This window comes from Pituophis catenifer, unplaced genomic scaffold, assembly GCF_029215685.1.
Source record: "Pituophis catenifer annectens isolate HBS135680 unplaced genomic scaffold, rPitCat1.0.hap2 SCAF_2, whole genome shotgun sequence".
NCBI classification, from domain to species: domain Eukaryota; kingdom Metazoa; phylum Chordata; class Lepidosauria; order Squamata; family Colubridae; genus Pituophis; species Pituophis catenifer.
In genome coordinates this window covers 115,253,846-115,281,696 of record NW_027256882.1, presented here as the reverse complement: position 1 = coordinate 115,281,696, position 27,851 = coordinate 115,253,846, and the positions used below count along the sequence as shown (strand labels likewise).

General features: G+C 35.7%; 1 protein-coding gene across 1 annotated transcript; it reads left to right on the top strand.

Moving 5' to 3' along the window:
• The first annotated feature begins 1,766 nt into the window (after positions 1-1,766).
• Positions 1,767-25,897, top strand: RARS1 (arginyl-tRNA synthetase 1). The gene is made up of 15 exons (XM_070934122.1): positions 1,767-1,838; positions 3,675-3,809; positions 6,196-6,390; positions 10,992-11,103; positions 11,473-11,573; positions 12,946-13,067; positions 13,399-13,519; positions 15,424-15,553; positions 16,515-16,619; positions 18,368-18,546; positions 18,970-19,079; positions 22,265-22,370; positions 23,217-23,389; positions 24,563-24,810; positions 25,693-25,897. Exons 1-15 carry the CDS (start codon positions 1,794-1,796, stop codon positions 25,800-25,802), a joined length of 1,992 nt encoding a protein of 663 aa, XP_070790223.1. The 5' UTR covers positions 1,767-1,793; the 3' UTR covers positions 25,803-25,897.
• Positions 25,898-27,851: the final 1,954 nt, after the last annotated feature.

The window sequence follows — 27,851 nt, the reverse complement described above, 5'->3', positions numbered from 1 at the left end:
TCTCAAAATTCTTGGCAATAGTTACATTTGGTGGAGGGGGGAGGTTATGGGAATTGAAAGTTAAGACAGGGTGAAGAAAGATATGGGTTAATTAATGGATATGAATTTAGTGTCTTAAAAAGAAATGAAGACTATTACTTTCTGAATAGAAGAAGAATCCTGTTAGATCAAGCCAATATCCCATATAGTTCAACATTCTATTTTAACAGTGTCCAACCAGAATCAGTAAAAAAGGGACTGAAACATGAATAAGAGGACAATAGCTTTATATCACAGTTCAGCCTTCATCTACAAATAAAGGAGCACTGAATTGTTAGAGGAGATTATCATCAATAAAGAACCAGTTTGGTCTAGTGGTTAAGGCACCAGGCTGGAAAGCAGAAGACTGAGTTCAAGTCCTCTTAACCGTGAAAGCCAGCTGGGTGACTGGGCCAGTCACTCTTTTTCAGCCCAAACCATGTCAAGGGTGGTTGTTGCTGAGAGAATAGAAGAACAAAGGTGTTGGATATGTTTGCCACCTTGAGTTATTTGTAAAAATAATAAACTCTGGATATAAATAAATTATAAATACAATCAATGAACATCTCTATTCTTTGAATCAGATAAAAAGGTACTTGGATCAACACTTTTAGGTAGTCCTGAGCATTGTCCTTCCTTCTGCATTGTAATATGTTTCTTTTGTAATTTCCTGATCCGGTGTACTTTCCTAGAGAGAAAGTTTTAAGGCAACTTCTTGGGTTTCTGTATGGTTTCCAGAGTAATGAGCTGAAGAAGGAATTTATCTTCTCATTCTAACCACATCTAGTTCAAATGCTCAGATAAACCCTTTCATCCTAACTTCTAAATCTGTTGCATTTAACAATGTCCTAATGGATCTAATCTGTTCTCAGAACTATCTCACAACTTCCATTTACATAAAAAGGCAAATTTAAAGACTGTCAATGTATTTTTCGTACACTGAAAATGTTAAGAATTTCAATGCTCTGCGCTCTGCTGTGTTAAATTTCAGGTATTACTTGAAAACCAAAACATTTATATCTAGTTCACTGTAACTTAAAAATGAAACTACTACTTGTTAAGTGGTAGCATGTTCAGATAGTGGGATTATGACTCAGTTTGGAAACTGAGCCCCAGTTCAAATTCAGGCATAATGAAAGAAGCTTGCCTTATATTTTATCAAAACAGAGCAAAAGTGAATGTAAAAGACATGAAACAGAATCTTAACAGCATAGCAATTATGTAAAAAGACTTAGACTTTAAGAAAACTGATGGAACTAATTCAAGGTCATCCTTACATGTATTGTCCTAATGCAAGTTCTAGACACTGCTCAATACTGTGTTGTGAATTTTTAAATGTTTCAATGTGGTGATGGGGAAAATATGCTTGCGGAAAGTGTCAGTAAGACACTTAAGTGTATCTTCAAGATTTTTAACAAAATAACAAGCTGGTAATGGAAAGTAAAAACATTTCCAGGAATGGTGGGGAAGGTCAAACTCGAATTTTGCAGCTACTTATATCTCAATGGTGTCTGAAGCTCTGCAACAGTCTTTTTTTTTTTTTTTTTTTTTTGGTTAATCCAAAAATCTCGTCCTTGGCGCCAGGCGGCCACGAAGCCTCCAAAAGGAAAGGAACGGCAAAAAAAAAAAAAAAAAAACCCGACTCAATAGGGGGCGCTGGAGGAAGCTTCGGCGCGCTTCCTCCCCGGCCCTCTATATTTCACTTTCTCTCGCCTTGGCGTTAACAGTAAGTTCTGGTTCCGGTTCCGGCTGCGGCTAGCCTGTGGTTCGTGAGAATGGCAGTGCAAGCGGCGGAGTGGGTAGAGCGGCTGCAGCGCCAGGTCAGAGGCTTCCCCGGTTGGGTTGGGCGCGGTTTCGGGGGAAGACGAACGGGGAAGCCGTGACGGTCCTCGCTCTTCTCCGAAGACGCGCCGGAGAGCTTCTTTTCTCTCTGCCGGCTGGGCTTCCGCTGCGGACGCGTGGCAATGCTTGGAGCTTGCGCGGGGGAAGCTTCGGGCTTTCCTCCTTTTGTCTCTTCGGAGTCTCTCCCCTTCGGCATTTATTTTCATATTCTTGGCCGGGGCTTTAAAGCGGGACCGTGAAATGGATTTCCTAAAGCAGAAGGTTGAATAGGGAGAGGAAGCGCAACCTTTGCTCCCGCTCGACTCCGTTGTGCCAGGGAGGGAAGGAAAGGTGGCTTAGCGGGGCATAGCGAAAAATTAAAAAACGTTTTAAATTTTGCATATTTTGTCAGTGGCGAATAAGTTCCTCCTTGATCGGCAAAAAAGGAATAATATATGTCAGGTCTAGGGAAAAAGAACTAATACAAGCAGATTACCCTACTGTCTCACTTTCTCTTTCTCTTTTTATCCCTCCTCTCGTTTGTATTCTGTATTTTCGTTTTTATTTTCTTAAAATAAAAGATTTACGTACCTAATGTGGTAAATAGTGTGTTATAATTTCCATTTACCTGTGAATTTTGCTGGTTCACCTGGGGACAGTTTGAAGTTACAACGGCACTGAAAAAAGTGTCTTATCACCATTTTTCACACTTATGACCGTTACAGCAGCCCCATGTTCATGTGATTTACATTGACAACTGGCTCATATGACGGTTGCAGTGTCCCAGAGTCATGTGATCCGCTTTTGCGACCTTCTGATGGGGAAACCAGATTCCCTTAACAACCGTATTGCTAATTTAATAACTGCAGTGATTCACTTAGCAAATGTGGCAAGAAAAGTCGTAAAATGAGGCAAAGCTCACTTAAGAAATTTCTCACTTAGCAACATAAATGTTGGGCTCAATTATGGTTTTAAGTTGAGGACTATCTGTATTTGCTGCCGAAAACATCAAATAAGCTAGTTCTTTTATGGGACGAATTTAGTTGTTTGATGAAAAGAGGTATGGTAAAAACTGAACGTGGTGTTATACACCTATCGATTTATCCTTAGTTTTTCCCCAATCTATGGCAAGATTGACATTTCCTGACAGCAAGGGAAAGGATGTCAGAAGTTAAAGTATTCTGCACTTGGTTATCATAAACTGAACTGCATGATTTTCTCTGTGTAATGAATTGTTTTCCCCCTTTCCTGTTTTTCTTTTCTTTTCTTTTTATATTAAAGCAATAAAATATTGCAAATAAATGCCTACCTTTCCAGCAATCTCCAAGGAAGCCAAAATAATTCCTACCAAGACTGAAAATAAGTGTGATGGATAGCAGCATATACGTTTAAATAAATAAAAACTATAAAAAGTAAATGAGAAAATTTATGACATCTCACACAGTGAACTTTTCACATAAAGGTGACAATTGTTAGCAGCTTCTTTCTTTGCCATGTGGTCATTGTACTTATTCTTTCAAACATATAGTGCACTCCTCTTATAATAATTTTTACTGTATGAATAAGGGAGATTAGTTATTTCCATAATTCATGACATGAAAGCTTGATTAAAAATTGCACGTTTTAATAGCAGAAACCTATTGCAAAAAGCTATTTATTTCTTCAGTAGGCTTAGTATTAGATTGATATTTAAAACTTGAGAATGCAAAAAGATACAGATTAATAGATGACTGAAATCAGCAATATTAACTTACTATATAAGAAATAAGAATGGTACACTTATTTAATTGTAGGAAATAAACTGTAATGTTCAAAAAATCATTGTTGCTTTTTAGGAAAGAGAAATCAAGTTTTTGACTGCTGAAATAGATCATTTGAAAAACTATGGATGGTTGGGAGCTTCACCAACCTTGGAAGAATTGCGGGAAGAAAATGCAAAATTGAAATATCGCTTAAATATCCTACAAAAGGTATGATTTTGAACTTTTTGGAGAGCAAACATTGTGAATAAGGGAAATGGACGTTTCTACAGATCTGAAAGAATCATTTTTATGAAAATCATGAGCATGTGTGCTTCTAAGCTGCTAGATAGGTTTCCAGAACTAAAGGGATACTGTATCAAAGCTAAATAAATTGAAAATAGAAGACATTGCATCCAGAAGTGGTTAGTGCGCAATAATAACATAGAAAACCGATAGTGGGAAAAGACCCAGTGGTTCATGAAGCTTTCTCTCTTGAATTTTTTGTTTAAAGTTAAGAAAGGGTTAATTAGATTGGGACAAAATTGAGCACCACACCCAGAGGAAGAAAAAGCAGAAAGGTAGGAGAAGAATTGCAGTGGAAAATAACTACAGTTCCAGAACTGTAAGGAATTTTCTCTCTTGATGTGCAGTGGATATAAAAAGCCTACACACCCCTGTTAAAATGCCAGATTTTTGAGATGTAAAAAATCAGACCAAAATAAAATCACTTCAGAATTTTTTTCTACCGTTCATCTAATATATAAGCTATACAATTCAATTGAAAAACAAAACTGAAAGCTTTTAGGGGGGAAATAACAATAAAACTATAATAATGTTGCTGAATAAAGATGCATACCTTTAAACTGATACTTTATTGAAAGACCTTTTGATTTTATGACAGCATTCAGTCTTGTGGGATAGGAGCCTCATTAGCATGTTACATCTTGCCTTAGGAATCTGTTAACTCTTCCTTGAAAAAACACTTCAAATCAATATGTGTATATAATTAGTAAGTAGTAATGTCGGGAACGACTAGCACATATGTGCGAGGGGAACCTTTACTTTTTTAATATATATTGAACACATAAGAGACTTGTGTTACACTTTGTATGTCAGAGATATTGCCAAGATGGTACCACCTTGTCCAATTTTTTTTTAACAATAAAGGTTTAAAAAAAACAACACTCCAAAACTGTCAGATTGCAAGGCATCTCCTGTGGACAGCCCTCTTAAGATTAAGATTATCCACAGATTTGCAATTGGATTTATAAAAACTTGATGGGAAAAAAAAGATTTGCAATTGGATTCAGGACTGGGCTGTGGCTGGGCCATTCCAAAACTTTGATCATCTTCTGGTGAAGCTATTCTTTTGTTGATTTGGAGGTATATTTTGGGTCATTATAGATGAAATTCCTCTTCAGCCTTTTAGCAGAGGTCTGAAGATTTTGTGCCAAAATTGACCGATATTTGGAACTGTTCATACTTCCTTCCACCCTGACTAAAGCCCTAGTTCCAGCTAAAGAAAAGCAGCCTCAGAGTGTGATACTGCCACCTCCATGTTTCGTTGTGGTAGAGTGTACGTTTGGTGATATGCAATGTTGTTTTTGTGCCAAACATACTTTTTGGAATTATGGCAAAAAAGTTCAACTTTGGTCTCACAGACCATAATACATTGGAAATGGAGGGACATCCAATTCTTGATGATGTCACTGTTATACCATATTTTTTCTACTTGTTGATGATTGTGTTCATTGTGTTCCATGGTACAATGCTTGGAAATTTTTTGTACCCTTCTCCTGACTGATACCTTCCAGCAGTGTGATCCCTTAGATACTTTTTAAGCTCTTTGTAGACCATGGCTTTTGCTATAAGATGCAACTGAGTAAATGTCAGAAAAATCCTAATAGAACAGCTGAACTTTATATATGCTTGATCAGAGTCACTTCAATTGATGGTAAATGTGTCCTGACTTTTGAATGTGATTGGATAATTCTGAACACAGCCACCCTAAGAGGGTGTACACACTTATGCAACCACATTATTCTTTGTTTTTATTGTTATTTTTCCCCATCCTCAGGATTTCAGAGCTTTTTTTTATTGAATTGTACAGCTTATATGCTATATTAAAGATGGAAAAAATCTGAAGTGATTTATCTTGGTTTCATTTTTTACATCTAACAACCTGGCGTTTTAACAGGGATGTGTAGGTAGACTATCCACTATGTTGCTATTCTTGGAAATGCACTTACAGTGTAAGGGTTTTCCCAAATAAAAGAGGGACAGGTTGCATGTGTCTGCCCATGCACGCACACACAAATGGATAGAACCAGATATGGACAAAGCATCCAGATCTATCAGGATTGTTTCTATGAGGTGTGACGCATCATGTAACAATGGAACTTTTTCATTCGTTATAATTCAGACACATAAATATGTATATACATGACCATCTAATTCCAACCATTTGTGGAATTCTAATTTGAAAAGATGGGAAATGAATAAATAGGACTTCCTTATTTTGTTTATAATTTGAAATTGCATTTTGAATTCTTAGCTCCATGGAACCATGCATTCTTATCATTATTAAGTAATTTTATTTTGTATTCCTGTTTAGAGCCTTCAAGAGGAAAGACGTAGAGAAAAATCATTCAAAGGCATGATTAATATCAATCACAGGATTCAAGAAATTTTTAAGGCAGCTATCAAAGCTGCATATCCTGATTTAGAAAACCCACCATTGGCAGTAACACCAAGTCAACAGTCTAGGTTTGGTGATTACCAGTGTAACAGTGCTATGAGCATATCTCAGGTAATTGATAGTTTGTATACTTTTCATAGATCTTTACTGCTGCTTCTCAAACAGATAAGATTGTCACAACATACTACCATGCTGTAATTTGAGTGTCCAATTAGACAATTGATCTGTTTTTATTAGACAGCTCTTTTTCCATAGACCTGCTCTATATTATTAAGCCTTTGAATTGTGGCAATGCTTTGTAAATAACTTGGAAAAAGTGTAGTCATGTGAATAGCAGGGTATAGTGATATTATTTTGGACTTCAGGATTTCTCAAAATTTGGTTTGGTGATTGTATAGCCAAAAAACAAATATTTCAGTGGAAACTGTCAAGCTGTTTGCATGTATTTATTTTAACTATTCCTACATCTTTTTGTTTGTGCAGGTTAAAGAAGATAATGTATTAATAATATTGCTGAGCACATTGTAAGCCGCCTGAGTCTCCGGAGAAGGGCGGCATATAAATCAAATTAAAAAACAATAATAATAATAATATATACTGAAAGGAAAGCAGAAGTGACAAATTAGCAATCTAGCAATTAAAAAGTAAAAGCAGTAATAAAAATTAGTCTTTTAGGTCAAAAGTTTTAAATGTAGTGAAAGGTCAGCAAAGATGTGCAACACATCTTTCTGGGAATTGAGTTAAAGATCATATTTATTGTTCCAAATAAATGTGGGTATGACATCTGTAAGAGGATTGATATGAATGATTTATTTATATAATAAATATGTTTATAAATGAATGATTGCTTTTTCCCCTTTCCCTCGCAACCTTCCATAACAAACTGGATGGAAGCAGATGACTTATACTTACTTACATCCTTTGACAAACATTCTTTGCAAATATTCAGTCCCTGAATTCCTTGCAGACATATTCTCCACTAACTGTATTCCATATCCTAACATTAATCCACTTGCACATAAATACATTTGATCTTGGTCTTTTCCCATTTATGTACAATTTACAACTATTCATTCAGTTTTCCCTTTTAAACACAACACTGACCTTTGATAAATTAACTTTTGTATCCATGCTTGTCCTTGCATCATAAAAATCTGTTTAAATTTGCTGAAAACCACTCAGGTTTTTAGCCAATATCATAGCTTTGTCAGCATGCATTGTAAATCTTTCCACAATTACACTTCCAAGGAGACCTCAATCTCTCTCTCTCTTACTGCTCATTCTCATCTCTTTTACTCTTTGAAATAGTATGAGAGGTTGTATCTTGAAATTCAAGAAGAATAAATGGTGAAGAATATGCATAGTTGTATGAATGAAAAATGTTTCTATGAAAGTAGAGAAAAATTAAAATGAAAATAGATTTGGGTAAAAGTAGTCTAGTCTTGTATAGATTAATATATGCATGAAAGTGAAGAGATAGTTTTAATTATGAATGCAAGGGCCTAAACATATTGTATATAAGAAAATACACATTGAATAGAATAGAGTAGAATATTCTTTATTGGCCAAATATTGGACACACAAGGGACTTGTCTCCAATCTATAAACTCCCAGTGTACATACAAAAAACAAAGTGATAAGTCATAGATCATAAATCATAGTTACAATCATAAATCATAAGATACAAACAACAAATCATAAATCATAAGATACTGATAGAAGAAGGTAGTAGGAAAGATGATTAAGATGAGAAGATGATAGCAATACAGCCCTTCTACATCTTTAGGCATAAGACAGTGCTGTGGGAGTTAGGTGTTTAGCAAAGTGAAGCAGTGGTGGGATTCAGCCAGTTCGCATCACTTCGGGAGAACAGTTGTTAACTTTCTGAACAGTTTGGTGAACTGGTTGTTGGAAGAAATCATTAGGGCAGAGAGCCGGTTGTTAAATTATTTGAATCCCACCCCTGGAGTGATGGCATGGGGGAAAAAACTGTCTAGTTGTTTTGACATGCAATGCCTTATAGAGGCGTCCTAAGGGGAGAAGTTGAAACAGTTTATGTCCAGGATGTGAGGGGTCTGTAGATATTTTCTCATATAACATACAACATTATCTAGGATTTTTATGTCATATAAAAGAAGATGTTTGGAGGTAGTTTCATATCAACACTCAAGTGGTGATAATGAATTTAAGGATGAAACGTATTCTGAATTAATATAATTAGGAGGAAAGTTATTCTGAACAAAATGAAAGAATATAGGAACAGTGGGTCATTTAGAGAGCAAAAAATAAGGGGAATTGTTATTTTTCAATGCATATCTGCTCAGAAATCTGTTTTAAATATAAGAAATATAAGAACTTTTATTATCATTTTTTTCTGTGGGCACTCTGGCACACAAAAAATGAAATTCTGTTGCCTACTCTCTAAAGTATACACATACATAACATATGTAGACATGCTATATACATGGATATGTATACACCTACATCCTAACATATAAATACATACAAATATTAATCACTGTCCATCTTGAATACATAGCAGAAAGAAGAAGCTTGAGAGTTTGCAAGGTTGATAAGATATCACTTATATGTGGTATAAGCATGTGCTTGTGTGCAAAGGATATAACTTTATTATTTATGGTGAAAGAATAATATAATTAGTGAAGGATACTTTTATTTCCTTCATTTAATTTATCTTTATTATTCATTTCCATGTCCTTTAGCATTTACCATTTGGGCCTATAAGATACCAGTTTTAGTCAATCAAAGCTTACATGGAATGATTTTTAGTAAAAATAAGAAAGAGCACATTAGTTTACCACTCTCTGTTGTAGTTATGCCATATGCAGTTTCCCTACTAATCCTAATGACACAATAATCAACCATTTTTGCCAATGTGCCACAAGTACAATCTAAGTCTTACAAGCCAACATGCTCTTGTTTGCATCCCACTAGCTGGCACGTTTATATATTCCTAATATATTCATCCACATGGGTACAATGTTTGTAATGTTCTATAATCAATTAAATCAGTGCATGTTCACAGTGTAACTCACACTTTTTTCTTAATTGCCTAGGAAAATAGTTGGATGGCTTGGCAAAGTGGCCTGGCAGTAATCTCATTGATACGTGCCAGCCATCAGGTTCTCTGCATGACTGTATTGCAGTAAATGAACCACATTTTTAAAAAAAGAGCTCATTAGTACTGAGATTGGAAGCCATCCAACTCAACACAAACTTGCAATCCCTTTTAGAGAATATAGTTTGACTGTTGTTTTACTCCAAAAAACAGTGGCTAGCTGTCTTGTCCAATATGGGTTTCTGTTTTTGTTGCTTCTTAAAATAGGCATGGGCAGAAGTTGGTAATGGACTGTTTCCACCAACTGCATATGCTTTTGAATTCTTCCTAGGTCAGGGGTCAGCAACCTGCAGCTCTGGAGCCACATGTGGCATTTTCATTCCTCTGCTGTGGCTCCCTGTCACTAAAAATATGCACTCAAAATATGCATCACACTGCCAATGTACAACACCTGCCAGCATGTGATTTATTGAGCTTTTCAACCCCCAGTAGCCAACCATAGATAAATCCAAGAAAAGAAAAGTTTCAGAAGAAAACAGAACATTTAATTCAACTACATATGCTAGTTTTGTGGCCACTCAAGAAATAGTCAGGCACGGGAAGGGTTTTGTGGCTTCCGGTGTTTTTTTTTCTGTGGGAAATGGGTCCAAATGGCTCTTTGAGTGTTTAAGGTTGAAGACCCCTGTCTTAGGTCATATTCAAGATGTGATGCTACTGGAGCTTTTTTTCCTTAAACTTTGCAAAAGTTATATTTGCTTCACTGATTACTTTCAGATATTGGAATTGTTCTGATGAACAGACAAACTTCCTGAGCGCTTGATAAATTTTTTAAAAATAGCTCATTTTAAGCTGAACTGATCTGGTTTAGATATATCAAAATAGAATCACAGTTATTTGCTGTCTTCAGCTTCAGATTCTTGAAAGTATGTATAAATGACTCTCTGTGTCCTTGGATGTTTGGCGCATTATTTTTTAACTTGTGGATTCCAAACAGGCTTTTATAAAATAAGAATACCTATTACCGTATTTTTTGGACTATAAGACGCACCTAGATTTAGAGGAAGAAAACAAGAAAAAAATAGTTTTTGGTCTCCACACACCCCATTTTTGCCCTCCCCAGAAGCACTTTGAAGGCCAAAAACAGGCCCATTTTTGGCCTCACGAACCTCACACATCCCATTTTTGCCAAAATGTGCCCATTTTTGGCTTGCAGAGTGCTTCTGGTACCAGGAGGGCGAAAACGTGATGCATGGAGGGTTTGGGAGCCCAAAAATGGGCCTATTATTGGCAAAAACGGGCCATGCGGACCACTGCAGAGTGCTTCTGGGGGCCAGGGAGAAAGAGAAAATGCGACACACAAAGGGTTCGGGAGCCCAAAAATAGGCCTGTTGTCAGGGCCCAACCCAAAAGATGGCTTCCAGGCCTGACACCTGTATTCGGTCTATAAGACATACCGAAATTTTCACCCACTGGGGTTAGGGGGGGAGGGAAGTGCGTCTTATACTCTGAAAATATGGTATTTTTGTCAAAGCGGGTTAAATGATAGAGCTGTAGGTTATTGACCATGGCATTGTGTGCCTGGCTGTGTTTCCAGTCAATAAGCAATTACACTGACTCCTTTCCTTATTTTCAGATACTGCTCAAGACTAAGGAGCAAAAAGTAAGCCCAAGAGATATTGCTGACAAGATTGCCAGAAATATTCCAGACAATGAATGCATTGAGAAAATTGAAATCGCTGGACCTGGTACAGTTACTCTATCTTTAATATAAGTAGAAACAGAATTTACTAGCAATGTATATTATAATAATATTAAGTTGATAGTATCATGCTCTGGCACATGCTGAACATGGTTCTTCCTCCCCATAATTAATTATTAAGTCTGTTAATAGAAGAGTGTATCTGTTTGGTATAAGTATGTGTAGCTTTTTTGGCATAAACTTTTATTTGTGGTAAACTGAAGATTTATATTGTGATTACAAATATTACACTAATCATTTGCATTGTCTACAAATATTGCGCTAATCTGCCGCAAAATATTTTCTTTGTAAAGAAAATAGATATGGATATGTATTTATATTCTTAATGACCATTTTAATTTTGATGACTCTAAAGGTTTTATCAACGTACACTTGAAGAAAGATTTTGTATCCAGACAGCTGAGCAGTGTGCTAATGAATGGAGTTCAACCACCTGCTGCTGATGGAAGAAAAAAGGTGAACAGTAAATGGCTGTTGGTATCTTATCTTGTCCGATGAGTTCATTTTGCCTTTGCCAAAAATGGATGTTTTTTTAATATATAGTTTTCTTGAGCTTCTGTACAAACTCTTTCATAACAATGAAACAGGTCTTTCATAGTATTCCAGGAAAGAGAGCTAGTGACAGAAAAACCAGCTCATTTTTATAAGCATAGAAGAATACCTGTGACCTTCTTTAGATTTTGATCCAGATTAATAATACAAGCTTCCAAAAATTCTGTCCTTTTAAATATAGAAATTGGTTATTTTCCTTTCAAAGAGATATTTGTACAAAAACAAATAATTTAGGTAAAACCTGAACATACCATATTTATTTCATTTGTTTTATTTTTATCCCACCTTTTTTTATAGATAAATCAGGGTGGCAAACATACATAATACTCTCTCTCTTCCCATTTTCCTCACGAAGACAACTCTGTGAAGGAATTGGTCTGAGAGAGGTCCAACATCACTCAGCAGGCTTTTATGCCCAAGGCAGGACTAGGACTCACAGTCTCCTGGTTTCTAGGCCAGCACCTTAACCACTACATAAAACTACATGAGTTTTAAATGTTGTCTTAGTTGGTTAGTGCATACATGGACTCCACAGATAATGGAATGTGTGTGTGTATAGATATATTTTCTGTATGTAGTAAAAACGTAGAGCAGTATACAATTATGTTCATTCTTCACTCACAATAGTGGGATTCCATAATTACCTTAAAAAAATATATTACATACCGTATTTTTCGGTCTATAAGATGCTCCCCCCCCCCCAAAAAAAAAGTGGATGGAAATATCTGTGTGTGTTATAGAATGAGTGTTGCTAAAGCCCCGCCCACCCTTTGGCTGTTTTCGGCCTCTGCGCACCCCATTTCCCACCGTTCCAAGCGGTGGCGATCGCTGCTGGCGTTCACCACTGGTGATAAGCAGCGGCAATAGGCGGTGGCGATCCCCGCCGCCTGGAATGGGCCAGAAACGGGACACACGTAGTCTGAACACAGGACGCATGGAGGCAGTAATAGACGGCGGCAATCCCCATAGCCTGGAGCAGCTGATCGGCAGTATTCCGGAAGGCCAATCCAACTGCCAATCAGCTGCTCGTGCTAAATCAGGCTGCAATAACATGCTGAAGATGGCCAGGCTGTTTACTGCAAGGATGCTAGCCAGATGAATACCGATGGATACTGGGAGGCAGAGGCAGATTTTTTGTTTTCTTCCCCAAAAGCTAGGTGCGTCTTACGGTCCGGAGTGTCTTATAGTACAAAAAATACGGTATATATTTTTACATCAATTGTATTCTAAATTTTTAGACAACTTTTTTTTTTCATTCTTTATTCCATATAAAAAGGTGGTGATTGATTTCTCTTCCCCAAATATTGCAAAAGAGATGCACGTTGGACATCTGAGGTCAACTATAATTGGGGACAGCATGTGCCGTCTTTTCGAATTCATGGGGCATGATGTTCTAAGGTACGTCATGTATAATTATGGACAGGCTCATAACGTATTTAGAGATATAGTGCTTCTCTTTCTGTGAAGCAGCCACACTTTACTTTCAATAATTTGTATGACACAAATGTATCAAAGAAATGCTAGAACTCCTCTGCCTTGCAATGAACTGTGTTAATTAAGCAATAAGCGCACTGGAAATACTATTGTGGTTACTTATCTGGCACAGTATTTTTAGGCCAAACACCACAGAACTCTAGATGAACCATTTCAGTTAGATTAACTGAAATAGTGTTTCTCTATGTAAAGGTTACCTGTATTTTACACTTGGTTTATTTTTCTTGATATCCAGATTGAATCATTTAGGAGATTGGGGCACCCAGTTTGGGATGCTTATTGCTCATCTGAAAGATAAATTTCCAGATTACCTCACTGTTTCTCCACCCATAGGAGATCTCCAAGCTTTTTATAAGGTATTGTATCCACAATGTTTGTTCCTGTTATTATAATTGCTTACAAAATGCTTGATGTTTTGCATGGTATTGAAATAGTATGTTTGTTTTTCATTTTCATTATTCCTTACTATAGGTTGTTTTTGTAAGATTTTTTTTAAATTAAAAGAGATCAGTACAGACCACTACATATGAAAAATCAGTGTTGCAGCAACTAATATTGCAAATGTTTATTCAGAGCTTTTACTAAATGCTATTCTTAATTAGAGGAAAAATAATGTGTTTAAAGATGAATCTGTTAGTTTAATCCATTAGGAAAAACTGCAGGTAGAGTCATCATCTACATATGTAAAGTTGTTAATGATTGACTCAACAAAATCAGTCAAATAATAGTTAATGCCATTGACAGCCTATTTCTGGGGATTACAGGAGGAAGTAGGATGGGATACTAGACTAAAATCTCCTTAGATCAATAGGATGTAGGAAAATGTTTATAACCATCCAGACTACATAAACATTTTTCTATCAAAGACATATTGATGGAATGAATCCAGAGACATGAGTGTATCCTTGCATGATGGGCGTTACTGCCAGGGTTAAAAGCGAGAGTGTTCTTTCCATTTCTGAAGAAACTGTCCCTGAACACACAGGATTTTGCTACACATTACCCAAACAAAAGTAATAATTGGGTAAAAAGTTTGAAAAGAAAATGTCTGTATAGCTGCATATTTTCAGACACTAACTCAACTTTTAAAAAAATTAGATGCACTTAGATTGCTTAAAAACCTGCACTTCTCAATTTCTAAGCGGGGGGGGGGGGGCGATTTTAATTCCAGTGAGAGCAGATTTTCATTCTCCACTTCTTTATAGAAGAACTATCATGTCAGCAATTGAAGATTATGCAGATTAATAGCACAGAAAATTTCCCATGGATATTCAAATTCACATACAGTAAACTCATATGTGAGTGAGGATTCCCAATTTCTCTTCAGTAATAGCGCTGCAACTTCATAGTGTGCTTAATTTCTGCATATGTTAAAACATGCTGAAAAGATCAAACAGTTAACATTGCTGAAATTGCAATTGAGATAGTTATGTTTATTAATTTGAAATTTAATTAATATTGCCCTTTTTATCTACTCTAAACATTAATGCTGCTATGAATACTTTGATTGGATTCCATTTAATGCACATCACAGCATCTTTAAAACAACACATCCTTGATGTTTAGTAAGGCTCAATAGAGACTTCATTTCCTTAGAGTCCTGCGTAAAAATCAGGTGGAACAACGGCTGATGACTTCTTTGTATCGGTCCACAATAAAAAGTGTCCTCACATACTGTATAATAGTATGGTACGGCAGATTAACAGCCGCGGACAGGAAGGCACTAGAGAGTGATTAATTCGGCCCAAGAAACCATTGGTTTCCCCCTAACACCACTGGATGACATCGCCAGGTCTCGCTGTTTCAGCAGAGTAAGGAAGATACTTAGGGATGATTCACACTCTGGCCAGTGTGTCTTTTCACTTTTACCATTGGGTAAAAGACACAGAAGTATAGCCAGGCTTAAAAACAACTTCTATCCATGGGCTGTCAGACTCCTAAACACAATATAACACCACAAACAGATTAATATAAATTTCACTGGTGCCAGTGTAGTCTGTAATATGTATATACCATGATATAAGATCATACACCAGAGTAATATACATGTTGTACAGAATATGATGTATATATGGAAACATATGACTAGTTTTTTTTTCTTAACTTCTTGTATAAGGATTATTCTTTATATTATTCATATTGTCTTGTATTCTTGTATGGACTGCACCAGTAGAGGTTAAACCAGTTTCGTTGTATACATGATGTACAATGACAATAAAGGCTTTGAACTTTGAACTTGAAGTTTATATTCTTAACCTAGGAATCAAAAAGAAGGTTTGACACTGAGGAAGAGTTTAAGAAGCATGCATACCACTGTGTGGTCCTGTTGCAGAGCAAAACTCCAGACATTATTAAAGCTTGGAACCTCATTTGTGATGTATCCCGAAAAGGTGATTTTTGAAATTTTGACGGGTTTGTCTTGGCTACTTTTGAGCATTTTCTTAGAAAAAGACTTTTTTAAACAGTTGTGACTTGCAATTATTTTTGTAGATCATGCTAAAGCATAAGAATTTTGAATGTACCATTTAGGGTGGAAAATTTTGAGAAGTGGATCTAAAGTTACTCCTCTGTGAGACCAAGATCGAGTCTGTAATATCAAACTTTACAGTGTTTTGGGTCTCCTAACTACCAACATATTACAGCATGAAGAAAGAAAGAAAGGGAGGGAGTCACCTCCATAAAGAATGTCCTGAAATAGATTTTTGTCCACTGTTTTTCAACAATTCAGGGATTTATCAATGTAATTTGCATAGAGAAGATTATAGTTGATTTTAAGGCCTAGTTTCTTTTTTATTATACAATTTTATTTGTAGGAAGCTCTCAATCAAGTGTGTGACACTGAAAAATTTTCAGTTTTTCTCTTGGTTACCTTTTCTGAATGCTTAACATCATGCTATATGTCAATGGAGATTCCAGTTATCCAGGTAGAGTTGTCCGGGAGTTCAGTCATGCCAACTGAACTTCTTTCCTTTTTGGTTCGAAATATTTCACTGCTTATCCTTGGATGCTGCTTATCCCATTACTCAAGGTCCAGTTAAATTATTAACCTACATTGAATACTGATAAAAACCAACAGCCAGCTTCAGTCTTGTTTACCTGAAAGTTCATTAAACCAGTTAGAATTACCTATGAGTGGTAAAGATACCACTTTAATTATTATTGTGTTTTAAACTAAGGAAAAAGGCCTTGGTGAATTTCAAGGTAAACCCATTTTTTTAACATTGCTCCTCCTCCATATAATTTGCTGTTGTATTATTCTAATCACTAGATTTTCAACTTAACTTTTCAACTAGATTTTCAAATGCTTCACTACTATGTGCTGAGATTTTTTTGCCTCCTCTTCTTGATCAGAATTCCAAAAGATCTATGACTGCTTGGATGTTTCCATCATAGACAGAGGAGAATCATTCTACCAAGATAGGATGCATGAAATTGTGAAGGAGCTTGAAGAACGAGGTAACACATTTGTATTGTAATTGGAAATTAAATAGCTGAAATATGTTTAAAATGATAATCCATTTATTATATGTTTCAGACCTTCACGAAAGTTTGCTTTTATTAAAAATGTTTTATTATACCTAATCAATAAACCTAACTACTACCATTAGCCATAAATTCAAAATTACTTTATTTTTCTTTCTGTTGTCATGGGTTTGGAGAAGTAATATACAACTTTATTTAACTGATTTAACCTGACACAGGGCAAGATTATCAAATCTGCCTTATAGCATCTTTTCAGAGAGAAATTGTGACAAGCCAAATATCAGGATGAATACCATGCAATATTTTTTGAAAATGTTCTTTAATTAAGTATGTGCACATTTTGGATACCTACTGTAGTACAAAGAGAAGTTCAGACAGTTAAAAAAAAAATGAGTTAATGCCTGAATGATCATATGGAGACTCTTTCTTGATTGGTCAATTTCCGAGATAGCTATTCTTTGATAAGATGTTTCTTCTATGTTGTATTATTTCCAGTTTACTCTTCAGTTGGGCAGCTCCCAAATATGGAGGTTACTATTTTGTATCCTCTGGCCTGGAAACCATTACATTGCAAATTGCTTCAGTAAAATTGGGCAGGATCTTTTGACTTCTGATTGGTTCCTTTTAGTATCCTCGTTGTTAATAAATTTCCAAAATAGATGTAAATATCTCTCATGCATGATAAGCCAATGTTGTTTGGGACACACTGTTGATATGAGAATCTTCTATCTTCAGACAATATGTCCTTATTTATTTGAAGTGTTGCTAGTTTCTAACAATTTCCAATTGTTGCCATTCCAGCTCTTAAAAGTGTTCACTAACTAAAAACTAAATCCTTCATTTACCCATTAAGATAGCTATTTATAGCTCAATGCCATGATTAACTCTGCTTTTTAATCTAGGCCACCTAAATTCAACCCCCAGTTAGTTTAGCTTTTGAATTACATGCTTTAAAATACTGAAGGCTGATAGAAGGTATTTTCCATATTTTTTTCATTGTGTTTTATCTCTTTCTGAACGAAACAAGTTGTTTTTCTTGCTGCTTACATTTAACCGGAATCAAGTAACTAATAATATCATTGCTTCCTGTTTTAGAGATATGGCTTCAACTAACAGAATTTGTTGTATTAGGAAGGCTAAATTTATAATCTGGAAATATTTAATAGTGGCTGATTCTTTTGTGTAAGATTAATAATAAGATCTATAGGGTTCTGATTGCTAGAAAATAGGCTTCAAATCAGTCTACTCAAAATAGAAAGTAAGAGATGTTACATATGGGAAGATAATCAGATAAATTTTTCTTGATTAAATTTGGAGCAAAGCCTTATGTGAGAACAGGATGAAAGTTAAACTGAGTCCAAAACCATTTTGCTACATTATCCTCTGATTCTTTTTAAAGAATTTCAGGCAATTGGACACTTTATTTTTCCTTCTTTAATCAACCTCTGAAATCTGAAGTTAAGCCCAGCTCAAGAGATAATTATAAGTGTTGCATTGGAAGTGACAGATGTAGAAATTTTAAACAGTTGACTCCATTTTGTTTGCTTGGCTTGGAGTATGGCTTTATGACAAGTTCTGTTTGTAAATCTTTATTGAACTGGCTTTTATTTATACATTTTTTGTAAAAAAAAAAAAAAAAAAAGTAGATTTGCTTCCCAAACTTTAATAGAATTTTCTATCTGGTTTTGCATGGTTACCCATGATGTATTTTCTATCTTTAGGGTTTCTACAAATGGATGATGGCCGAAAGATTGTATTTATTCCAGGATGTTCCGTTCCTTTGACAATTGTGAAGTCTGATGGTGGTTTCACATATGATACATCAGACTTGGCAGCAATAAAACAGAGGATTTTCGAAGAAAAAGCTGATTATATAATTTATGTGGTAGACAGCGGGCAGGTGAGCTCCTCTAACCTGAGTGTTTTCTGTTTTGTAAAATGTTTCGCTTGTGGATATTGATGTGATGCAAACCAGATCTAAATGTACTGTTCATTTAATACTCCCTCCCATTTCATTAATTCCTGTAACTTTTTTGTCTGTTATTTTTACCCATTTACGTCAACAGCCCATTAAACAGCAATGTATGGAGAAACACAAAATATAGTCAGTTATGCTTAACTGATTAATGTTCTCTCCTTGAACAAAAAGATTAATCTATCTGATCATTTTGAGTATTGAACCCTACTAGGAGTCTGGTTCCTTCCTTGGTTCTCAGGACAGTTGCTCCCATTGCCTTCTCTGAAACAAAGCACACACTTTATTAGAAACATTTTTAGACATCATAATTAACAATTGCTACTTTAATCCTGCTTTGTTTTGCAGTCTGTTCACTTACAAACAGTATTTGCAGCAGCTCAGATGATTGGCTGGTATGATCCCAAAGTGACCAAAGTAATTCATGCTCCTTTTGGAGTGGTGTTGGGAGAAGACAAGTAAGTGTACAAAGTATTTTCTTTTTCGGGGGGAGGTATGTGAATGTGTATGTCAGTTGAGTCTGTCTTGACTCTTAGTGACTATTTAGACAAGTCCTTGCAGTTTTCTTGCCAGCAAATTCAGAAGTGGTTTACCATTAGTTTCTTAGAATAACTGAGATCACCCAGCTAGCATCACACCTAAGGCAGGGTTAGAACTCAGAACTTAATTGTTTCTAGCCTATTGCCTTAACCACTATACTAAACTCTACTTCAGTATGCCTTAAACTAAACTCTATTGTTAATCTCACTGGAGGAATTAATATGCTTATTTAAGATTAATTCAATAGAGAAAAGAATTCTATTGATTTGGACCATGCAATATTCATGTTGAAGGCAGTTTTAGGAAATAAACTATTTAGATCAAATATTCAGGTTTTTGAATTGGATATTTTCAAAGGTGCTCCTTTTTCTGAGCTACCGCCTGGAAATGAGGCCAGTATCAATCTAGATGGATGAATAGTCTGACTCTGTATAAGACCTTCTTTTGAAAAATGTTTTTTGTCAACACACATTGACTTTTTTTTTTTTTTTGTATTTCTGAATAGTTCTATCATGAGTTCAATTGTGACATGTATTTTGCCTTGTTTTTTGAAGCATATTCTTGCAGGATGGTTAGAATGAGGTTTGGTTGTACATTCTGCAGCATTACTTTGAGCCATAAGGAGGCATTACTTTTGCCTGGAGGCCATGCGGATCTGGATGGGGAAGAATAGGCTCAGGCTCAACCTATCCAAGACCGAGTGGCTGTGGTTTCCGACGTCCCGATATAGTCAGTTGGTGCCATCACTGACTATTGGGGGCGAATCATTGGCCCCCATGGAGAGGGCGCGCAACTTGGGCGTCTTCCTGGATTCACGGCTGTCTTTAGAAGAGCACTTGACGGCCGTGACCGGGAGGATTTTTCATCAGGTTCGCCTGATTCACCAGTTGTGTCCCTTTCTGGATCGGGACTCATTATGCACAGTCACTCATGCCCTTGCACCTCCCGCCTGGACTATTGTAACACTCTCTACATGGGGCTCCCCTTGAGGAGCACCCGGAGGCTCCAACTGGCGCAGAGTGCGGCCGCGCAGGTGGTAATGGGAGCGACATGGCGTTCCCATGTAACACCCCTCCTGCGCGAGCTGCACTGGCTCCCGGTGGTCTTCCGTGTGCGCTTCAAGGTTTTGGTTACCACCTTTAAAGCGCTCCATGGCTTAGGACCTGGGTACTTGCGGGACCGCCTACTACCACCAATAGCCTCCCACCGGCCGGTACGCTCCCATAGAGAGGGGCTCCTCCGGGTGCTGTCGGCCAAACAATGCCGACTGGCGGCCCCCAGGGGGAGAGCCTTCTCTGTGGGGGCACCTACTATCTGGAACGAGCTCCCCCCCCAGAGATACGGAGGATCCCGGATCTGCGCACCTTCCGCCGCGCTTTAAAGACCTTATTATTTCACCAGGCGGGCCTGACCTAATTTTCTCTCGCTTTTATAAAAGATTTTTTAATTTTTAATTATTTTTTATATTTTATATATTCAATTTTAAAATTGGTTTTAAATAGTTTGGGGTTTTAATTTGTCCGGACCAAAATTATTTAATTTGATTTTAATTCTATTTTTAAATTTTGTATGTATGTGTTTTATTGTTTGGCTGTGCACTGCTGAGTCCTTCGGGAGTAGGGCGGTATAGAAATCAAATCAAATCAAATAAATAAATAAATAAATAACACTGAATGTATATATTAGTGCATAGTGCAAAAAAAGCTACTGTATGTAGACATCTATTTTTTGATCTGCATGTTGTAATTAAATTGTCTATATTGGAAATAAGAATCCTCTTCATCCATCTATACAATTTTATGAATATGGTTAATCAAACCTTCATTAACTAAAGTAACAGCTTAAATAATACTCAGGAAGCAATATATTTTTTGAGTTTGGAAAGACTCTTTCTCTTTTTTCCCCCCCATCCAGATTTTTATTACTAACTCTTGTCACTTCTTTATTTTATTCTTCTATTTTAGATTTGAATTATGCCCGTTAATTAGGGGCTCACCATCTGAGGCATGCAGAGCCACATGAGGCCAAAAATCTTTGTGTGTGGAGCCCTTTCATTTGCTGTTAAATTATTTTTTTTATTTCAATCACATTTTTAAAATTAATTAATTAATTTGTTAACTTTATTTGCTGCCTTATGTTGCTTTGAGATTTTGGGGCCTCATGTGGTGCCTTAAAAGTTATACTGTAAATTATATGAGGACTAACTACAGTAATTAACTAAACATAATTTTATTACACTAGTGTCAATGAAATGAAAAACCTACTGTTTCAGGAATGGAACACTTCAGGTTTTGGATCAGGATCGGTATGGTCCAGGAGATGAAGATTCCATTCCTCCTCTCGACCATGCTGATCCTGGCCTAAAACAAACTTGGTTTTGTCTGAAGCATTAATAATTGCTTTCACAAGATTAACTTAGAGCCATGGTGGCACAGTCATTAGAATGCAGTATTAGAATGCAGGAGTTCGATCCTGACTGGCTCAAGGTTGACTCAGCCTTCCATCTTTCCAAGGTCGGTAAAATGAGAACCCAGGTTGTTGGGGGCACTATGCTGACTTTGTAAACCTCTCAGAGAGTGCTGTAAAGCACTACATAGCTGCATATAAGTGCTCATGTTTTGCTGTTGCTAACTTTTGGAAAACTACCAAACCACGCTTTAAACAGCTAGACCAGTTGCTAGAGAAAATAAATTTTCTTATACCTAAAATGGAATTATTGTTATAGGCAAATAATAATAAGGCTTATCTTTTTAGGAGTGCAAGGAGAGTTTGATTCCTAGCATACCCCATTAAGACAAATTGTGACATTAATTGAAAAAAGTGCTCCTTCCCAAAATTAATTATAATATTCCCATGTTCAAACTAAAATTCAGCTTTAATTAACCCTCTTACTTTGAGTCTGGGTATTTACACTGAAATAAAATTTAGATTCTTTAAAATCCATTCATTTTTTAATATATTACTTGTCACCATGGATACAAATAGTGTTTGGGACGTCACTTTCATGCTGTGAAAGCAGCATGTGTTTACATTTGGAATGTAACTTTTATTTAAAATGAGATACCATTTCAGGAAAGTAATAATTTTCACTCTTTGCTATAAGAAAAAAGTTCAAAACACGTTCTGGAGATACAGTACGACTGATTGATCTTCTTGAAGAGGGATTGAAGCGATCAATGGATAAACTGAAGGAAAAGGAAAGAGATAAGGTAATGGATTTCTTTTTTTTTTCTTGAATCCAATGTAGTAATTTTGCTTTTTCTGCTATCTTGCCTTCATGCAGCATGTCCTACACTTTGTATTTCTTTTTGTTTTAATTTACTGGAATTTTCTGTTTTGCTAATTTTATGTGTTTGGTTAGCAATGAACATCGTATTAAGATGTCCCATCTTGGATACTGTTTCATAGTGCTTAAAGCTGTTTAAATGGGTATGGAATAGAGACAAGATCTACCGAGATACTCTCGGAGAATTCATACATTCAGAGATTAATTTTGGCTCTGGTCTGTAGACTCTTGTATTATTTTAGCTTTCCAGCAGATGGCAGAACAACATAGAATGAAGAATAGATAGGACAACTTTTGTATTGATTGTATTGGTATGTGTGTGTGTGGCGGGGTGTAATTCACTGCTAAGAAATGCTTTGTACCTTACCACAAGTAGAATGGTCACTGTAACTTTCATTGGTGACCTCAATTCTTTGCATATATAACGAGAGATAAACCAACATCATCCAGTTTTAGAGAATTATTTTAAGCCACTTGTAGAGTTGAGCAAAAATGTGTTGGAAGAAGACTGCAATCTTTGAGCAACAGTGTCTCCAAATAGTAGCTGGAAATGATAGATTGTTTCTTTATGAGGTCTCATTTGATGCTACTTGACCGTTTTTTAAAGCAATATGTTTTATCTAATATTTTCAAGCCTTTAGTTGTACATGACTGGTACTGTTTTTGTTGTATTTGTTTGATTCTGTATGTCTTTATCTTGCTGGTCATTGATGGTAATTAAATAAACTCATTCATTTGTTTGAAAAAAATGTTTTATTTGTCTTAACAGGTTCTTACAGCTGAAGAATTAAAGGCAGCCCAGATCTCAGTTGCCTTTGGTTGCATTAAATATGCAGACCTGTCTCATCACAGAATAAATGATTATATTTTCTCTTTTGATAAGATGCTTGATGATAGAGGAAATACTGCTGCTTATTTACTTTATGCCTTCACTCGAATCAGGTAGAGATATTATGCCAAGTTCTTTTATTTTTCAAGTTATAATATATGATAATATATAATATAATATGGGACCATTCTATATTTTTTAAAAAAACAACTTTAGCTAATCACTTTTAGAATGCTGAGGCTATGCTACTATGTGCTAAACTAGCTAATTTGTTAACTATAAAATGGCATTTAATTGTCAGTATGTTTAATAGTCTTGCTTTCACAATCTATAGCTATGGACATACATCACTAATTATTTTAATGCCCAAGGAAGCCAGAAAAAATTAAAGTAAACATTTAACTTTAAATTTTAAGCATTAAAAGCAACATCCAGCCCATTCAGCAATGTATTTTGCTTTAAGGGCAAGACTTAGTAATTTGATAAGGTAATCTGGGACACACTTGCATGGCATATATAGTGATTGGAGCAAAAGTACATATTATGGTTCTGCGATTGGGGTTCAGTAAGAAAGAGCTGCTGACATGTATTGAACCTGCTGGGATTTCCTTCAATCAAATATGTCTTTTCCTGCTCTTTATTGGCACAGGCCAATAAAACTATGTGGCTTATTTTAAGGAATTTTTTGTATGTATGTAAGTTCTTCTTGCATAAAAACTCAAGATGATTGAGGTGTGGTTGCTTGATATCTTACTCCCACTTTTATAGAGCAATTGATGCCTAAAGTGCCTGATGTAGCTTATATTGGTTTTACATTGACTCAGGATTTGTCAGATATGAAAGATCAGTTCAACTTGTGAAAGTTAAATTAAATAGATTTATTGTCCAATGTAAAGCAATATTCTCAACTAAGGTCAGCACCTGGTTGGAGTTAGCTAAGGGTCAACAGCTGTCAAGGGATTGTATTTACTTCTCTTGTGGTTACATAGGGATTCTGGGGTGATCCTTCTTTTCACTCCATCCCCAGGTTCAGACATCACTTCTGCTACAGCATTTTCAAAGTGCATCTTTCAAGACACAATTCTGTATTTTAAGAAGCAGTATTTCTAACAATATTGTTTAATGCATAATAGCTATCCCATCCTTTTGGGATAAATCAGTAATTTTGGTACATCTTTGTTCTTGCATCACATAATCTTTTTTGGGGAGTCCAGATAAAGATGTTTTTCTAGAGAAGGAAAGGTTTGATCCGTTAGCATCTAATCTAAGGTTTATTTCTGTAACAGATCTATAGCAAGAGTGGCTAATATCAGTGAGGATAAACTACAAAAGGCAGCTGGAACAACAGAGATAATATTGGATCATGAAAAAGAATGGAAACTAGGCAAATGCATTTTGAGGTTTCCTGAGATCATCCAAAAGTGCTTAGATGACCTTTTACTCCACACACTCTGCGACTACCTCTATGAACTAGCCACCACATTTACTGAATTCTATGATAACTGTTATTGTGTGGAAAAAGATAGACAAACTGGTGAGTTACCTTAGTGTTTAGAAAGTAAAGTGGGACAGTTGTGTGAAGATTATTAAAGCCCCAGAGTATTGCCAACTCAATAAGAAATACAAAGATCTGTGAAAATCTTTCCTTTCAAACCAGGTTGGATGGAACCTCATACTGAAAGAACTTATGAGACTTTTTGTACTAAATATATTTTCAATTTTCTACTCTAAAAAGGGCTATAAAATATGGCAAATAAAATTATTAATCCTTTGAAATAAAACCCTGCCATGATTGCAAAATAAATACATGGTTGGATAGACTAACCTTAAATTATAGCTGCATTGGATCTCTTATGAATGCAAAAGTTTGAACAGAATCATCACAAAAGTAAAGTAGTACAGGTAGTCCTCGACTTACGATCCACAATTGAGCCCAAAGTTTCTATTGCTAAATGAAATAGTTAAGAAAGTTTTGCCGACCTTTTATTTTACGACCTTTTCTTGCCAGAGTTGTAAAGAGAATCACTGCAGTTGTTACGTTAGTAACATAACAACTGGCTTCCTCATTGACTTAGCTTGTTAGAAGGTCACAAGAAGAAATCACATGACCTCGGGACAGTGCAACCGTCATAAATACATGCCAGTTGCCAAGCATCTGAATTTTGATCACCTGACCATCGGGATGCTGCACCAATCATAAGTCACTTTTTTCTGTGCTATAACTTTGAATGGTCACTAAAGGAATGGTTGTAAGTCAGGGACTACCTGTAGAGTGTCTGTTCATAAACTTAATTTGTGATAGATTGAGAGAAACGATTATGACTGCATAATGTTGTGTTATTGAGGCAAAATATATTAATTTCTGAAATGGCTGCATCTAATATTTATTTTTGTGCTGTGTCTGTTTTGTATCTAGGTGAAATAGTGAATGTGAACATGTGGCGAATGCTCCTGTGTGAAGCAACAGCTGCTGTGATGGCCAAAGGTTTTGATATCTTGGGAATCAAGCCTGTCCAAAAAATGTAATTAAAATGACTTTTAAAACTGTTAGAAGCAAAGGATAAACAGTTTCTTTTTTCCTTGCCAGGGTTAGAACTTAATAAAAATAACAGATGCTCAGATTCGATTTTCTCTTTCTTATCGGGCCAGAAATGCTTGCAATTGTGTTTCACCAAGTTAGATGTTTTTTCAGCCACAAAAGTTATAAATGCAGACACAATATGTATGCATTTTAAAATTTGCATAAATTTAAAGTTCATATAAAATTTGAATTACAGTAGGGAAACGTAAGCAAGAACAAAAAAATTTTTTAGAAATTTGTCATGTTTGAGCTCAGTAAAATGGAATATTTATGTCAGAGGCTTATATGATTCTAAATGAAAAACGGATCCTCTAGCTTTCTCTGATAGTTTATCAAGTCATATGTTGCAGGAATTGAAAACATACAGTGTTATAAAATATGAAACAAAGTTACCTGTGCCACACACATCAATATTGAAGTGACGAAGCGCTTCACCTTTTTATTAAAGGTGCATTGTCAATAAGTCAAGCATGTTAACAATTTTTACTAGTTATTTTGACAATACAAGTGGATGATAAAGAAGTAAAATACTGCAGCATGTTCAACATGTTAAAGTACCAATAGTATTCAATATATTATTTCCTTCCTTCTCTCCCCTCCCCCCTTTTCTATTACTAAAATTGCTACTTAGCTGCTAAATATTAGCATTCACCAGCTCTCCATGTCTAAAGATTTGTAAATTGATGCCATGCGGCAAGAGGTTTTTTTGTTGTTGGAAATATATAAACAGTGGTAGAAATACCAAAGACTTCTTTTACATGGCTAGCGTTATTATACAAAATACCTTTTTTAAAAAAGGTACATTTTGTCATCACAAACCAAGAAATCAATTTGGCTACTCAGTTATTCCTAATGAAAGCAATAATGAAACACCTAGAAAAAAATAATTGTAATAAACTCATTTCTTTCACTGAGGGGCTTGTAGAATATCACATTAATATGAAATGTATGTGTTATTATAATAGTATATAAATTATCTACATAAAGTACAAAATTAAGGGATAGCTAAATATTTACAACACCTTAACAAAATAGCCCAGATAGATGGCAGTATGTATGAAATATAGCACAAAATAGAATACCCAAGTAGAAAAAAAAAAAAAAGAATACCCAAGTAGAATGCTGCAACTAACTACTATCTTATGTTTTCTTAAAAAAACATTTTGTGCTATAACACTTTGATCAGATGGATTGGCAGACTGGAGAAAATAGATAATTTAAAATCACTACAACTGCATGAATACACACAAAATATAGCAGTAGTTTTCCCCTGCCTTCTCCATTTTTTTTTTTTTTTCAGTTTCTCAGTCTGACGGCCCTTCATCAATGTATTAACTACGGTAGATTTTTTAAGCTCAATCAAATGAGTTTGGCATTGGCATCTCCTGCAAGCAGCTGCACAAAACACCACTGTAAAAATGAACATTGAACATCCTGAATAGGATAGGCTGTGATAAGGTGCAGGTGTCACCAAAAATAGGGCAGATATTTACTTGAATTACCAGGGTTTTTTTTTTAAAAAAAATTCCCTTGTTATTGTATACACACACTGGGTAGTTATGTATTTTAATGTGATTACCTTGATTCTATCAAGCTAACTGTAATGTTAGGACTTGTTTTTTAGCAACCATCCTTTAATTAGGAATTGTGGGTTACAGGCTTATGCAACTGGAAGAACAATATATTATAGTAAGTAATAAAAATACTAATTATATAATACTTTGAGAATCTTTTTAAGCTTGTGGAGCTAGAGGCAAAAAATGCAGTCCACATGCCAAAAGTATTGGCAAACTTGGAGTAACTTATTTCATAAATGGAGAAAAAAATCTTTAAAGAGTTACACAAAGCGTCCAAAAGATCAAATGTTCCATTGTACTGGAATGAGAGAGAAAAAAGACAATTAGGCAGAAGTGAAGTGGTTAAAAAAATATAATCATTGTAGAGGGATAAGATTATGCCATTGATTGGGCACAATGCCATAATATAATTTGCTA